The 15,393-nt window shown below is 52.7% G+C and overlaps 2 protein-coding genes across 2 annotated transcripts; one reads left to right on the plus strand and one right to left on the minus strand.

Moving 5' to 3' along the window:
* Nucleotides 1-71: 71 nt before the first annotated feature.
* On the minus strand, nucleotides 72-7,769 carry TGME49_312420 (hypothetical protein). Its single transcript, XM_002364423.2, has 4 exons — nucleotides 5,162-7,769; nucleotides 4,088-4,509; nucleotides 1,734-3,386; nucleotides 72-1,154 (listed from the first exon to the last, which is right to left on the minus strand). The coding sequence occupies exons 1-4, from the start codon at nucleotides 6,172-6,174 to the stop codon at nucleotides 982-984; spliced, it is 3,261 nt and encodes a 1,086-aa protein (XP_002364464.2). The 5' UTR covers nucleotides 6,175-7,769; the 3' UTR covers nucleotides 72-981.
* Nucleotides 7,770-8,010: 241 nt separating this feature from the next.
* TGME49_312430 (hypothetical protein) lies at nucleotides 8,011-15,388 on the plus strand. The gene is made up of 9 exons (XM_018782712.1): nucleotides 8,011-9,945; nucleotides 10,268-10,353; nucleotides 10,690-10,756; nucleotides 11,405-11,488; nucleotides 11,963-12,102; nucleotides 12,703-12,838; nucleotides 13,122-13,262; nucleotides 13,996-14,083; nucleotides 14,297-15,388. Exons 1-9 carry the CDS (start codon nucleotides 9,013-9,015, stop codon nucleotides 14,590-14,592), a joined length of 1,971 nt encoding a protein of 656 aa, XP_018635481.1. The 5' UTR covers nucleotides 8,011-9,012; the 3' UTR covers nucleotides 14,593-15,388.
* The last annotated feature ends 5 nt before the right edge of the window (nucleotides 15,389-15,393 follow it).

Consider the following 15,393-nt stretch of genomic DNA (forward strand, 5'->3'; position numbering starts at 1 on the left):
CCTCGCGTCCCGAGTAGGCTTCTGCACTAAAGAAAGGAAGCCTCTTTTTCTAGGGTGGACTTTTCTGCCTCCGGCTCGCAGTCTTAAAAACTTCCTATAGCCACGGCCCTCCTCACGGATAGCCCATTATGGGAGGAAGCGAGTTTCTAGGGGCCTACAGGTATCATGAACCTTCTGTCCTCAATACCCTACTTAGCACCTTAGCATGACGCACACACGCTATGGGCTTGAGGCCGCCGGTCCACCGAAGGCGACGGCGATCGCTCAGATCTTAAAAAGAGGAACGAGGAGAGTTCGTCTCTGGGACACGCGGCTGACGGCTTTGTGTCTTTACGCGCCATATGTCGCGGAGGCGCATGCAACGACCTACAAAACGAACATGGCGGCGTCGTGAGAGATCGAACAAGGAGTCCCGCCGGCCATCGCGAAAAAGGCTCCAGATTCCAAGCCATAGCTGGCTCTGCATGCGCAAAGGACGCTGCAACTCAATCGCGCACCCTCCCTGGCCGTATGCACAGCGTTGCACGTGCACCTCGTTACAAAACCACAGGAGGGTTAACAACAATTTTCCATTAAGACGCAAGCACCTGACTAGCTGGGAGCGACAGCGGCTCGGAGACGCGCGTACGTGGACGTTTCTCCACGAAACACCCGGAGCGACGTCGGCCGCCACGGGTGACGGTTACAGAAGATTTCCGAAGACGACAATGACAGATTTGCGAACGGGCACCAGACACAACAACGAGGAGTCACCGAGGTGTTCCGGCGTCCCCCGTGCGTGGGATTGGACCCTGGCGTCGAGCCAACGCGGTCGGCGCGCACACACACGTTTCCTGCAAAGAGCTACGCATCCCCAATTTGAGACTCTTTTATACGGATTTTCACACTCCTAGCCATTTACGATACAGCCTGAATTCTGTATAAAATGCCTGAAAGAAAAATAAAAAAAGCAAATCCGGGCCTGCAAGAGGCGTGAGAGTCTCACGCCTCGAAGGGGTTGCACGAAAGATTCTTGAACCCAGGGTAGGACCGAGCGAACTCGCGATGGTTCGCCTGCAGCCGGTCAATATCGTAGGTGCTGTGCCCCCTGCCGCGTTTCAAGACGCCCATACCCAAATGCGCGAAATTGTCGCTTTCTCTCTTCCTCAGCGTCTCTGAGAACAAACCGCAGACAACGCACACCGTGCCTAACAGATGAGTTCTGCCTCCGTCCGCCTCCTCTGAAGTGGCCGAAGCCCGAGGGAAGAAGTCACAGAGGACACGACGCCGGGCGCCGACATCCAGAAAGATCCCGAAGGCACAGAGAATTTTTTCGCAGCTTTCCAACTAAACCTTGTTGCAGGAGAAACGTCTATGTCATACTCGAATTCAGTGCACTTTTTGAACACACCACATGATTGTTTTGTGGTCAATGATATGCTTTTATACGACTTAGCTGAGCTGACACAAAAACCTTTTTGTATTACACGCTTGCATTGTGCTTGAAGTCCTCATCTGCATAACGAAGCAGACCTTTTTAATTCATTTCCACCACCTCCCACAGCACAAGGCACATGCAGACACGCGTCCCAGAGCCATCCCAAGTCTCCCTCGGCCGGTTGTGCAACGCTGAACTCTGTGTCTTTAAGTTCCAGGCTCATGTCTGCGATCTCACGCCTCCTCTCTACCGTGTAGCCTCACTCAAGGATTCAGACAACCAATGCAACGTCACATCGCTCCTCAATGAATCCTACCTAATTTGGCTTCCGCCGGATCCAGAGTGAGGTGCATTTTCGTGATGTAAAGAGGCTCGCGAGCGCCGTCTTCGTACCACGCCGTGACTGTGGCGAAGATGTGCATCAGACCCTCTTCGTAGAGAAGGTGTGACATCAATGCACACGGCGAGGCATCTCCAAGAAGCTTCTTTTGGTGCTCGCAGATTGGGCGCATTGTAGCCAGCAACTTCCTGAGCCCCCCGAATGGACAGTCGCTCGGCGCGGCGCTGATAACATCGCCAAGAGCTGCCCCAGAGGCCGCGTTAAGACGCGAGCTAAGCGCTCCGCTTCGCACGAGATCCACCGAGGTTCGTCCCTGTCCCGATGGCCCTGCCGTAGTCGACAGGCCAGGCAAGAACGGAGAAGCAAAGGCGCCGTCCTCGATCCGACCCTGAGGCCTCTGACGATCTGCGGAGGCGCCTCGACTCTGGAACGACGAAGGAGAATCTACCGTTCCTTCTATCTGCAGTGAGTCCGGTAGATCCCGAGATGCAGCCGGGGCTTGAGTTGATGTCGCGATAGCTCCGGAACTTCGGCGTTCGACGTTTTGACGTTCTGCCTCTTTTGTCCAATAGAGATGCGCCCGATCCGGGGACATCGGTGCGGGGTCTGAGGCGGGAGAGGTGGCGGACAGCGGCGAGAATCCCGACGAAGAAACGAAGTTGGACTCGTTGCCTCGTCCAGATGGCCTTGCATCTGCCTCATCACCAGGCTGACCCGTGAGGGAGACCTGAGGAAACGAAGAGTTTCCCGGCGAGCCAGGTGGTATTGGCAACGAAAGATTCACGGTGCCAGACGTTGGGCGAGAACGCAGCGATCGAGGAAACACAGACGCGACGTCCGCGTCGCGTAGCGGAGACATGGGAAGTGATTCCATACGCAAAGTTCCAGAGGGCCTTGGAACTTCGCGGGAGGTGCTGTCTCCAGAGAGGTTGGCTAGACTCGTCACTGGCTGTCCGCCGATGCCGAACGGTCTGTTGCTCATGTCCACCGCTTCATTCAACGCGACTGAGAATTCCAAACTCAATACCTCAGTCTCGTCAGCACCCGCGCTTCGCCAGTGCTTCAGTTGATCCACGAAAGTGCACACCACTCGCGCAAGCGGCAGAACCGCATGCGGGATGTCGCCTAAGCCTGCCGCCTCTGGGAGGCTGTCTGTGGGGTCCCTGGGGGGGCTCGCAGCTGCCCGCGGAGTTCGGAACAGCGCGAGACAGGCGCCGATTTCTTCGCCCACAGTCCAGGGCTCGGCCGGACCCGATGGGATGCATGCGTCGACAGCTTTGGTGTGAAAGGTTCGCATCGCCGCGACCCCGTCTTCGAAAATCGCTCGATTCTCCACATGTACCGACTGCAAGGCCTCCCCGGTGACCTCCAGCATGTACCTCAGGTCAAAATACAAATCCTCCAAACCCTGCTGCTGGGCGCACGACTGAGGCGGGCCTAGGGACCGGAAGTCTCGGATCGAAGACACCGCCAAGTTGATTAAATCTTGGAACGTAATCATTTCGAGAATGAACGCCGATATACCAGCCCCCAATGCCGTTCTGTACGGGATGAACGGAACGCCTGGATCGCTACTGACGCCTAACTCGTCAGCGGGAACTGTGCGAAGGTCCGTATAGCTGCGGAGTTCTGAGGACAGAAAAAGCCGCGCACAGGTCAAACAGGTATGGTAGAAACAGGAGATAAATAAGGCACCAGGAAGTAATATTCCAAAGACAAACAGGGCAATCTTGGAGCATTCGTGGCGATCAGAACACATGAACAAAGAAGGGCGACTGGATAGCGCTGCAATCAAGACAAACTCCAGTTTGAAGGCCGAAAGACGCGGAAATTCACATGCACCTTTGCGCTGAGAGACATGAACGATGGCAAAGGTGTTATTGCGTCTACAGCGTACGGGAAGTCATTTTGTTGTTTGTCCCTTCATCACTTTCCTTCGCCGTTCGCGACTGCTTGCCTCGCCTTTGCTGCCCTTCCAGCAAGGCTTCTCCCCGCCCTCTCTCCCCCGGAAAACCGACCACAGAACGGGACTGCGTAACCCACAGACAGCATCTTGTGTTTTCTTATCTCGGAAGAAACTGCTTGCATCTACAAGAAGACAAGCAGAAGCCATCTTTCTCCGTAAGCAGGTTCGCTCTCTGGTCTCACGATTGACCATGAAGTGATCGCCATGCTCCACGGAGAACGGTGCTACATGCAGATGTGATACGAAAGCGCCTCGTGTGAGTCGTTATTTTCACATCAGGGAACCCATCCGAGCAGCTGCGCAAAGGAGCCGCTTGACGTCCAAACCTGTCGGCGATTCCGTCGATCGCATTTCCCGAGCTTACGTTCTTCCTCAGCCCATAGGTCGACCACCTTGGAGACACTGTTTTTCAACCCCGTGGAGAGGTGGGAGTACAGCTTCCTGAACGGGTTTGAAGTCGTTTGCCGCCTAACCGACATACTTCGTTTCACAGTCAAATCCCGAAATTTGAGGAAAAAGATAGGAAGCGCCACAATGTCTCCAATGCCTTCCTCATCCTTGTTCGTCCTCCTGTCGTGTCTCTCCGTAGGCTTCGCCCTTTGCCGCCGGCTCTGGTGGCCGTACGCAATCATGAGCGGCTTCATGACACTCGCCACGCGCATGCCTGCAGAATATAAATGTGTGTCTGAAAGCGCCGCGAAACTTTCTGGTTTCGGATCGCTGGGATGCAAGTTCGCCTGGACGTCGTATGCCAGCTGCAGGGCTGGAATCCGCCGATTGTTGAATCTGACACCACAAAGAACAGATACGAGTGTCTTACATGCATTTCCAGCGGCACAAAAAATTTCCGCTGTTAGTTCGCAAAATACAGTCAACCTCATGACGCGTCTGTTCCTTACGACAGCAAACGACTCAGCGGGTGGACTCGTGTTCCTTCGCACTGCATTAAGGGAACACAAGACTCCTCAGATGACACAGTGACATGGATTACCGACGACCAGTCTGTGGTATGTGACGGAAGCCCCTCGATGCGAAGCCAACGGACAGAAACGGCTTTAGGAAAAGCCAGTGGTTGTCACCATTTCATGGAGAAAACGTTGATAAATGAATCTCACGGAGTTTTGGGTCTCACAAGGCACTTGTCGCCGCCCCCCCTTTATGTACAGCCGACATCCGCGTCACACCTGGTGCCATCTCCCCTCAATCCCTGCCCTACACTCCCCTCCGGTCCCTGATGACCATCGCCCATTTACAAATAGAGCCAACGAACCTCATGTTGTCGTACACCAGAGATGCTCTGACATCGGACTGCAGCTCCACATAACGTTTGACGAGATGCCTCTGATCTTTTTGCGAGTGCGTTTCTTGATCCTGAGAGAATCGCATTGTGCCCCGACACGGAAGCGGGAGTGCATCCGGTCCTTCTTCCTGTCCTTACCTGAGGTTGAAAGGAGTAGCTCTCGGAGCCGCGATTGCTTGCTCGATCTCATCCGGATTTTCATTTTCCCAATTACTGAAGACGACATGGACGAAGACGGCTGCGAGTTTCTCCTGTGCAAAGAGAGCCATCCCCGCTGCCGCTTCGACGTCTCGTTCGCCAGAGTCTCCGACAAAGACTGGCGTTTGTTTAGGAAACCTTTCGAGGGCCTCCTTGAAGCCACTGACTTTCCCCCGGCCTCGCGAGTGTTGGCCGCCAATCACATCTCGAAGAAGTTCCATGTTATTCTCAAAACGCACGCGTCCCCAGTCGTCGACTCCGGGGCCGTAGATCTGTCTTGCTCCATGAATGAGTGCGGCGGTGACGGCCGCGTAGAACGACGGGGATCGCGTGAAAGATCTCATGGCTGCACTGGACGCCCGGGCTGTCAGTAGCCCAACGCGAGGCGGGAGCAGCGGTCTCTTCTCTGCAGGCTTCCTCCGAGAGTCCTGCAATTCCTTCGCTCTTTCCCCGCCTCCAAACACCCAAGTGTCTGTGACTCGGCCGGTTGCTCCGGCCAGCGACCTCCGCGCGTCTCCCACTTGGCAGGTCTCGAACAGCGGGGAGACGAGGGGCACCGGACAAGTCGGCAGGAACTTGTTGACAGGAGCTGCTGTCACGTGCGGTCCTGCAGAAAGAAGGAAGTAGAGAGCCCCTATACCGGGGTACGTTTGACCCCTAGAGAGGTCCTCGTCAACTCCCCCGAGAGTCTTCCCCCCCAACCGCCAGGCCCCCGAGGACCACAGTGTGTCGTCGACATCTGTCAAAACGAGCGTTTCGTGAAACACAGCGCGGACGCGCCTCCACGCAGAGATACTCGAACCCGAAAGAGATCGGAGGAGCTCACTCGCGCCAGGCAGCTTCCTCAACACGGCTGGCTTGGACGCCCGTGCATGCAGCATATGCTGCCACACCGAATACAGAGCGATGAGCAACGAGAGAGAGAACACGAAGGAAAGACGGAGGATCGCCATTGTCCCCACCAAAAGAAGCCGGAGGGACTAGGGATACAAAGAGTCGGTTTCTGCTGAGGCTTGATGGCCAGGCGGGGCTGGTAAACCAGCGTCTGTCGCCACATAGGACGGAAACTAACTCCACGGGCGAGGCAGATTGCGAGGAGAAACTACGGGGCAAGCAGAGACAGACGAAAAGCGTACGTGAGCAGACGGTTCTTCCTTCGGTTCACTCAAAATCAAGAAGTCGAGAAGAAATGGGGGACATGTTTCTGTGGCGTGAGACAGGTGAACGGCGAAAGTGAACTAACTAAGAATGAGAGAGAGGGAGAGGAAAGAAACACAGAAACTCGTGAATCATCCAGAGCGAGAAACAGGGAAAGAAAACGACAGACGGGTGTTGCCCTGCTGACAGTGCCTGGCTGGCAGCGTCACCGCTGGCATCCCTTTAGGAGACGAAACCCAAAAACGAGTAGCACCTGTCAAGATGAATCACGAAAAACACAGAACCAAGTTCTCTAGTAGATATGGTATTGTCGTACCAAGCATGCAATACAGGGCTCCAATTGTGAGGTAGCGACAACCCAGTTCTCTACGATGGCTGGCGCTATGATTTCTAAGATAGTGCAAACGACTTCAGCTACGAGATACAGACACTCCAGTTCTGTATGACAGCTGCACGCCACCATCCCTGTGGACTGCTTAAGGCTGCTAAAAGGGGTCAAGTTCAGCCTCCTATGTTGTTAATCGTATTCATCAGAACAGCAGAAGGATCTAGCAGCTCCGAAACAAATGCAATGTATCCCCGCGGTCGCGTGTTTTTCAATCAGGTTCTTCACATGAACGGCATTTTACTAACTTGCTCGACAGGCTCTTTAGCTCACCCCGCCAGAGCCGTGATTCATTCTTAAAGAAGGCAGAGGGGCAAGACGAGACAGACGCACGGAGACTGCCGTAATCTATGCCTGGCGCATCTCCACAAGCAGAATGTCAAAAAAAGTGTAGGAAACGAGCAGAGGTTCTCCCATGTTTGCGACGCCTCTTCAGATCGCCGCCGACTGGTGAAAGAAAAGGAAGAAGAGAGTAGGGCACCCCCGAGAAGTAGTCCAAATGTCGTATTGAATGCCGAGTAACCACAAAGGAAAAGAGTTTTTCGCACAGAAGTTTCAAGACTTGTCCCATTGGCAGACTCATCGCTCTCCAACCTTGATCCCGGCTGAGGTCGCTCCCAGAAAAAAAAAGCAGGCGAGTTGACAACCTAAGCAACGGCTTTCTTCCCCGGTTGCTGTTAAACAGACAGAAAAACTGCCCCGCCACACCCTGTTTGAACGCTGGTCCTTTCTCCAAACAGGCAAGCCACAACACACCAGCTGTCGATTCTCAGGATCCGAAAACGACCGGAGTTTTTCCGGATCTGGAAACTCGGCGCCACGGGTGAAAGACCCGATGATACGCGACGGCGTCTCCTGCCTGGATCTGCGCTGCACCATGACAGCCGACGGCGAACGGGAGGACTTTGCCAACGTCCAAGTTGCTGAAATCGACCGAACAGCAATGTGAACGACAAAACAGTGAGGTCTACGAGCAGAAGCACCGTGTCAGACGTCTACGAAGCAAATAAAGCCAAAAGAGATGTCTCTGCTTTCTCGAAACGAACCGATAGTCACTGGCACACCCGGTTCCTCGAATATAAGCCTACTCGTTCCTGTCTGCTGTAAGGCCTGTGGAAGGCCCCCCCGCTGCAAGCTCGGACTCGTGGCTTGGCCAGCAGACAGAAATGGCCGGTATCTGTAGACAGCAAGGAAGAGTAGTCCATGATAAAGCTGATTCCGGTGCTCCTATCCACTTCCCGTCAAACGGCTAACAGGAGAAGCTTTTAAAAACATGGTCGCACGTGAAGAAGCGCTTCTCACGAACTCGAGTCTTTCGGTTCGCTGTTGCGGGATTGCAGGGGCAGAGGGAGGAGACACATACCTACTTGAAGAGAACGACAGAATAGAACGAAGAACTTGAGAGTCTCGACTGCGGTATTAGCGAAGCGAACTGAAAGAAACAGAGAGGCCTGAGACAGAGTCGTCGGAAACTAGCGTAGTTGCCGTTAGTTCTGGAGGAAAAAATAACTCGCTTTTGTGTATCTGTAGCGGGGAAAGTAGTTCCACGTTAGCCTTCAAGGCCTACTACGCAACGCATGTCTTCCGACCTGTCGCGCCTCTACTCGAGTTCGACACTTCTAGGGGTCTTTGCACGAAAAATAAAACGCACAGTCCATTTCTGAAAAGAGAAACCCGTTTGACAGTATGAATTCTGAAACGCTGAATTCTCTCCCTCACATTCACACCATACTGTCTGAGTTTTCCTCCTCCCTTCGACAACTTTAACTCGCCCTGCCATTCTACGCGACTCCGACGCCAGCGCTTCTGCAGGGCTGCTTTCTTCTGTCTGTTACGTTTACTTCGTTTCCACGTTTTCTGGCCACAAGAGTAGGAGGCGCTCGACGCAGTTCTGTGTTCCCAAGCACTGTTTCCTTTTTTCCTGGCGCTCCTTTTAGCCACGTTTCTTTTGTCCGTTGCTTTGCTGTCCTCGTCTCCCAGTGAGTGGGGGGCTTTCCCCCAGTTGTCTGCGTCGCCTCTCCCCCAAAATCTTCTTTGTTCCTGGTCTGTCTCCCTCGCCCTCCTGCCGCATGGTTCTTCTCTAGTTTGCCGTGTCCTTCACCTACAACTGTTTGCAACGTAGCCAACATCTAGGCTGTTGGTACTATGTTCGAATTCCCGTAGCTCAGGTTGCAGCTAAGCAGGTCTGCGCCCCCTCTGTCTGTTCTTTGGATTTTCTTTCTCGGAGACTTCACTCCATTTTTTCCCAATGCTTCGACTTCGGCCCGTTTTACGGCTCCCGAGAGCGCCACGGCTCTCCGGGATAAAAAGCAATTCTCGTGAAGGATCTTCCAGATCTCAGTTTCTTTCCGTGTCAGCCACAGGAGACTGCGCTCCCCCTCTCATCTTCCCTGCCTCCCAGGCGACGTCTCTAACTCCTGCCTCCTCTTTCTTCTGCTTCAGTTGTCCCTCCCCTCCCCGTTCTCTCTCAGCTCGTACCTCCGTCTCTTCTTCTTCTGCACCCTCAACAGGCGACCCCTCATCGTCATTCCCTCTGTTGTCTCGCCTGCCGACTGTCTCCCCGTCCTCAGCGCTGCGAACGCCACCTCTAAACCGAAGACGTCCACCCGCAATTCGTTCACAGGCACGGACTCCGCTTCCTTCTTGTAGGGGCTCGTCTCCGCTCGCTTCCTTCTCTCCGTCCGACGTCTCTGCTCCACGGCTCTTCTCTTCCTCGTCCCTAGCTTCCCCGTCTTTCTCCCCTCTCTCTCTGCCCTCCCGATGTTTCTTCTCCCTCAGAAGTGTGTTCGGCGAGCAGGCGGCACCGCAGCCTCGGCAGCAGGGAGAGACAGTGTCTCACGTTCAGTCAGGCCTCGACTCCAAGGTGGACAAGGCAACGCCTCAAACCCTGTCAGGAGCTACCAGTTCCGGTCCTGAAGCGGAAGATGGCGCTTCTTCAGAAGCGTCATCTTCCTCCGGTGGGGGCAACGCCTCCAGTACCTCTTCCGATACGTTGTCTGGTGGTTCTCGTTCTTCCTCCATTTCTGGAACTGCCGTTCCGGTGGATGCGGCAAACGTTGAAAAAGGCGCAGATGGTGGAGAGCAAGTCGATCCAGGATCTCTCTTTGTTGAACCTCCAGAATTCACAGGACCCTCTGACGGGTCGTATGCGGCCGTGCTCTACGAGCGCATTAAAGATCACGTATGTCTCTTCGTCTTCGAAAGTGTGTTGTTGTAATTGTTCACAAGTCCTGGTTTTGTGGTCTTCTCCTTTCTCTGCTCGCGCCATAAAGAAGCGGACCCACATGCTGTGTACACTCAGTTTCGCTCGGCGTGGTGTTGGGGGATGGGAGACGGGTGTCGAGCGCATGAATTTCACCTGGTGAGACAGCGCTCACGGGGAAACAGGGTGCTGTGTTTTTGCTTTCATGTGCGAGCGGCTTCAGACGTGACGCCTGAATTCTGGAAGCGTCGTCCAGAACATGCAAGAAACGTTGTTCTCGACTCGGGGTCTTGTTCTGCAGACTGACTCGTGGCTCTCCAACGGCTCCGCTGTCAACTGCGCCTCTGACTGGCTGCTCCTCGCCAAAGACTCCCTGGGTTTGCCTTGGTATGTTTTCGCCTTCACCGTAGACCCATGCTTCCCTGTGTGTCCTTCACTCCTCCAAACTCTATATCGGCAAGGCTGTAGAAACTGCGCGCATGACCTTCGCGTGCATGTGTGTCTACCTATAAATCTGTCGATTCAGCTACGCTTGGCGGTATGTGCGACCTCATTTGTACAGCCTACATCCATGTCGATGAATCTGAAGCCCTCAATTTCCTCTTCTTAGCAAGCGCCGTTTTCGTGTGGATATGCGAATGTGGTGGGAAGCTGGGGTGCTGGCGGTACAACAGCCAGTCACTGAAGAGCCAAAGTGCAGCTTCGCTTCTTTTCTTTTTTCAGGGCAATGGCGTTGCCTATTATAGGTTGCTCCTTACGACTCCTTACGCTTCCCTTCGCTATCGCCGCTGTAAGATGGAACAGATCTCGCATCGTTGCCTCACGCTGAGCGTCTGCAAATGTCAAAACTTGAACTTGTTTGAAATTCCAGCGTTTCACCAAAGAGCAAAGACTGAAAAGTTCATTCTTTCGACTGTTCCCGGTCTGCTCCCTTCTCTTATGTCTTGCCGCCGAAGAGACGTCGTCGTCCGCTGCTGCTGCTCGTATTCGCCTCACCAAAACGCGTTTCTTTTGTCAGGGTATTCCGTTAACTCCTCCTCACACTAGTACGTGAAATGCTGTCAGTGGATGGGGTGTTATTCGGGTACATAGTATGGTCTTGTTGCTCAACAGTAGTACTTCTGTTACACAAGCAACAGGGTGACTGACTCCCAGTCCCTTTTCGCCTCTTTTCTGTCTTCTTCCCCGGTTTAAGTGCGAGTGTATCACCTCCGACAGGCGGTCCGACTTCTTCGCCTTCTCCGGGTGTCAAAAATTTGCTTGCCTCTAGCGATTCTGTCTGCTGCTCGGAGCTGCTGAATGCGCTTCGAGTTTAGCATTTCTGCCTCGTCGCTGCACTGTCTTTGCCTTGTCCCGTAGACGTTGTCATTTCCAGCTCTTCAATGTTTCACCGGGTCAGCGTGTTCGATTGTCTGCATGTTCCTCGCTGTTTGCGTAGGAACGAGATATTCGACTGAGGGGTTTGCACGGCGCAGAGTTCATGGAGCTGAACAAGATGCTAAAGGAGAAGCAGAAAGTTGGGGTAAGTTGTCAAAACAGAAATCGCTGTCGGGCTATGTGCCCGTCGCGCAACGTCTGCTCCTTTCGTCACTTGTCGACTGTGTTAACCACGTGAAATTATATCAGAGTATCAAGATCGTCTTCAGGAGGTACGCCTACAACAGTATCGATTCGGAATGCCCCTAATGTCGTAGGATATTGAAATTCAACACTCTTCTGTCTTACGCAGTCCAGGGGGGTAGCACTGGAAAAAAAACGGGTGAACTGAAAATTCACAGCACGATCACAGCATGGTTTTTCGTAACTTGGTTCTGCACCCATCACGCTGTGTAGAATTGTACACACCTCTCCTGCTTATTTCTCTTCAGCACGGCGCATGCATGTAAATGTGCTTCTCGGTTATGTGAACGGGATGTCTGGCTGCAGGTGGCCTGCACCTTTGCATGTAGAAGCGTTTTCCAGCCGTTCTCAGTTTTCGCGTTTTGTGTCTTGACAGCTGGGGTCCCCGGAGTTTCTAAAGGAACGCGAGAAGGTGAAGAAGTTCATCGACGCGCACAACCTTTCCGTTTTCCCCATGTCGTCCGTACAAATGCTATTCATTGGTCTTACCATCAGTCTTTTCTCCTATGCACTTCGGTAAGCCACGCCGTAGATTCTTGTTGATTGCACATTTATAGCTGAATGTCAAACACTTTTTAGTTTTTCCATGAAATCCATCTATAAGATGAAGCTTGATAATATGGCTGTAAGGCGTCCACACACGGTTGCGTCAATAGCGACTGAACTACTTTGTGTATCCTGGCTGTTTCTTGTCTCCGTCCGTTGGGCGTGTGTCAATTCGTTGCTGCCTCTGCGTTGTCACCTGATCCTTGTCACCGTGGTAAAAACTATTTTAGTAAATACGTTTATGATCTATGATGCAGTGCTTTTCGTTTAGAAGTGGTAACTTCTTTGTACCAATCTGTATTGGGGGCTCAGACGTGGATGGCTGCTTGTGGAGGTATGACTCTGTCGAGTTAGAATGAAGGCAAGACCAAGGCACACAAAGTATTCAGGATCCAGGAGAGCAGCTCTTCACACGACCGTCCGATTGACCCGCATATGCGCTCATGAGCCGAGTGTCGCTTTTCTGAAAGGCTCAAAAGGGTTTCCCAGTTGGTACTATTTAAATCATCAAATTCGCATTCTGTCTGATACTCTGAACCAACAGATCTGCATTCGCCTGTGTTTTCTTAGGAACATGGCTGTTCGCGTTGACGAGTTCCCTGCATTCATCGCCGAACATCCTGGCTGGTTTGAAACGCTCGCGTTGCCCGATCCTACGCTCGCAACAACCTTTCTGACCATCTTTGGAGGACTTTCCATCCTTATTGTAAGTTCTAACCAAGCCCTGCAAGCTAACGGTAGATTCGTGGTGTTTCGTTGCCTACGCGTGTCTTTGTTGGTTGCAGTTCGTCACCCTGTTCCCCTTCTTGTGTATCACGCATTCTGGTGTCTTTGTTTATCAAGGAGGAGCGCGATGTCGACTCTTCTTGCCGTAGAGTGTGCAGGCGTTTCTGTGCATGGTGTGAAGCAGGCCTGGTTTTTCTCGTCGATATTTTGGTTTGAAACACACAAAAGGTCTCTGTCCTTTTGTGTCTAATGCGTTGCTCCAGGCAGGCTGGATGGTCTCCGATAAATTGAAAAAGTTCAGCCCCATCAAAACGACAGGGCCGTTGAGCCCTGCTACAGCACGCATTTTACCCTCGGTGTTCATTGTCGCCTACGCCACGTTTATGGGGACAGCATTCCCAGGGGTAAGGCAAAAACAAAATAGCAAGGGAAGCCGCTCCAGTATTAGTATAAAATCTCTACACATGTTGGGGTTTCATTCACATGTTTGTCCCGGTCAGGTCGACACCTCAGGGTAAGATAGGCTCATACGTAGGACCAGAAAAATCTTGTGTGGCAAAGGGATATAGACAGATAGACAGATATGTGCACGCATGCGCATTTGCATTTGGCATGTTTGTTCCGTAACGCATTGAAGGAGCAGAGACGTGAGTTAGGTTAAAAAGAATTTATGACCGACGCGTCCTGGTTTTTGGAAGCTGAGGTATAGTGCACACTACTCAGTGTGTTGAGAGATGAAGCTTGCGTCCGAGAGTACTTGGGAGCTTCCGTTTCTGTACACTACGTCATGCAGTCTCGTGTAAGGGGGTATAAAATGTTTTCTAAGACAAGCTTAAATAAAAGTGAGTTTTCGGTGAGAGGCACGGCGGCGGCGGGTTGTCTCCGAACGGAAAAAAGGTGCTCTCACGTGAATTTGCAGTCTGTGACGAACTTTTGATCTCAGTTTCTTTTTCTGCCTACCACTGCACTCCCGTGCCTTTGCGAATGTGTTCCCCTCCATTGGTCTCTGTCTCCTTTGAATGGAGCGATGCTGCAACTATTTAGGCATGCATTTTCATGATGCGTCTGTACGACTCTGGTGAACTAGGGACGGCGGACGATGTGGTGTTCCCTGTTGGCGTTTTCGCTCCCTCTCAGGGTCTTGTCCTCCTCCTTCTTCCTGCTGCATTTCTTCAAATTATTCTTGCTCGGGTGTTCCGCCTTCGCTCCGTCACACGAGCGCTCAGTAAGTGGCCTTCCTCACAAGCGAGAAGCTACTGGCTCTTTTTCTTCCCTTTTATGCGTTGTGTCTAGACCTTCTTCAGAGCAGAGCAAAATATCTGGAAAGTAGTGGCAGTGGTAGACTACGTTGGGATGTGAGCACCGACAATACCGCTACCAAGAACGCATGGGATTATTGAGGCGTTGCAACATGGTTGTTTGCACTCTGTCTCTCCAGACTTCGTCCCCGACTCTGCAAAGCCCCTACACGCCGTGCATGCAGACATTCTGCGTCAGCGAGTCCCTGAGCTGGTGAAGGAATGGGAGAAACTTGCTGCGGCAAAGAACATTTCTCCTCGCAAGATGGGGAAGGGCATCGTTGCGTTGTGGAAAGAAAAGTGTATGGATCCGAAATTCCAGTCTCTCCTGAAGAACAGCAAGCAACAGAGAGACTTTCGAGGGCGGGAGGGAGGTGCAGCGCGTCCGTCAACGATGCTGCGTCCGAACGCCGGGTTCCAGAGAGACTATTTTTGATCTGTGGCCCTCACTTCATAGAACGCCGGTGGCCAGACGGCGGAGGAGGGCGCATGATAGAGCTTCTTTTGCTGAGCATGGCCCGACGAAACGCGAGGAGTCAAAGCAGAGGAAAAGGGAAAAGCAGGCACTCAACAATGCTACAAAGGGACGCCTGGAAGCATAGATGACAGAGGCAGGAGACAGGAAGGAGCTAAACAAGCCAGAGAGGATAACCGAGCAAGAGCGTAAAACTCATCAAAGGTAGTCTAGCCAAACAACAAATCCGTTGTCATAGCAACGCGCTCAACTGCACAAGGGAGATTGCGTGCCACGTCAGAGCGTTGCTGCTGGCCGTGCATGGATCAACTAGTATCAACTCTGGTTTTCCCTCTTGTTTTTTTCTGCGTCGTGTTGCAAGGGCGAAACGTGTCTCCCTTGGCACGGTTTCCCCGAATCAGCTAGTGTCCGGAGAATATAACAGAAGCCTCTTGCTATGAGGGTGTATGACGTTGACTCGTTTGCAGCCTCTCACTTTTGCTGTAACGTGTGTTGTTCCGTAGACGTGTCTTGTGACCGTCGCAGTGTATTTTTCATCCATCCAACATATCAATGGATGTACATACGAGTAACAGTTTTCGTAACGATTTCGGTGCGCAACAGGAGAATTGGCTGTTGCACTAGCTTGTAGGTGGGAGGAAGGGACGGCCTCGATCAACTACCTCCGTTCCTCAAGCTGACACAGAACATCTGCGACACGGTCACAAAACTGTCAACGAAAGCACTGGTGGCCATCCTGCCACCTAACGGCGGACGCACGTC

The sequence above is a fragment of the Toxoplasma gondii genome, chromosome XI (assembly GCF_000006565.2).
Source record: "Toxoplasma gondii ME49 chromosome XI, whole genome shotgun sequence".
Lineage (NCBI taxonomy): Eukaryota > Apicomplexa > Conoidasida > Eucoccidiorida > Sarcocystidae > Toxoplasma > Toxoplasma gondii.

Coding starts and splice junctions, on each gene's coding strand:
- TGME49_312430 (XM_018782712.1), top strand. CDS start 9,013: ATGCTTCGACTTCGGCCCGTTTTACGGCTCCCGAGAGCGCCACGGCTC. Junction 12,103..12,702: donor CTTTTCTCCTATGCACTTCG/GTAAGCCACGCC, acceptor GTGTTTTCTTAG/GAACATGGCTGTTCGCGTTG. Junction 13,263..13,995: donor TGGGGACAGCATTCCCAGGG/GTAAGGCAAAAA, acceptor GCTCCCTCTCAG/GGTCTTGTCCTCCTCCTTCT.
- TGME49_312420 (XM_002364423.2), bottom strand. CDS start 6,174: ATGGCGATCCTCCGTCTTTCCTTCGTGTTCTCTCTCTCGTTGCTCATC. Junction 3,387..4,087: donor CCTATGGGCTGAGGAAGAAC/GTAAGCTCGGGA, acceptor TTCTGTCCTCAG/AACTCCGCAGCTATACGGAC. Junction 1,155..1,733: donor TCCGGCGGAAGCCAAATTAG/GTAGGATTCATT, acceptor GTTTGTTCTCAG/AGACGCTGAGGAAGAGAGAA.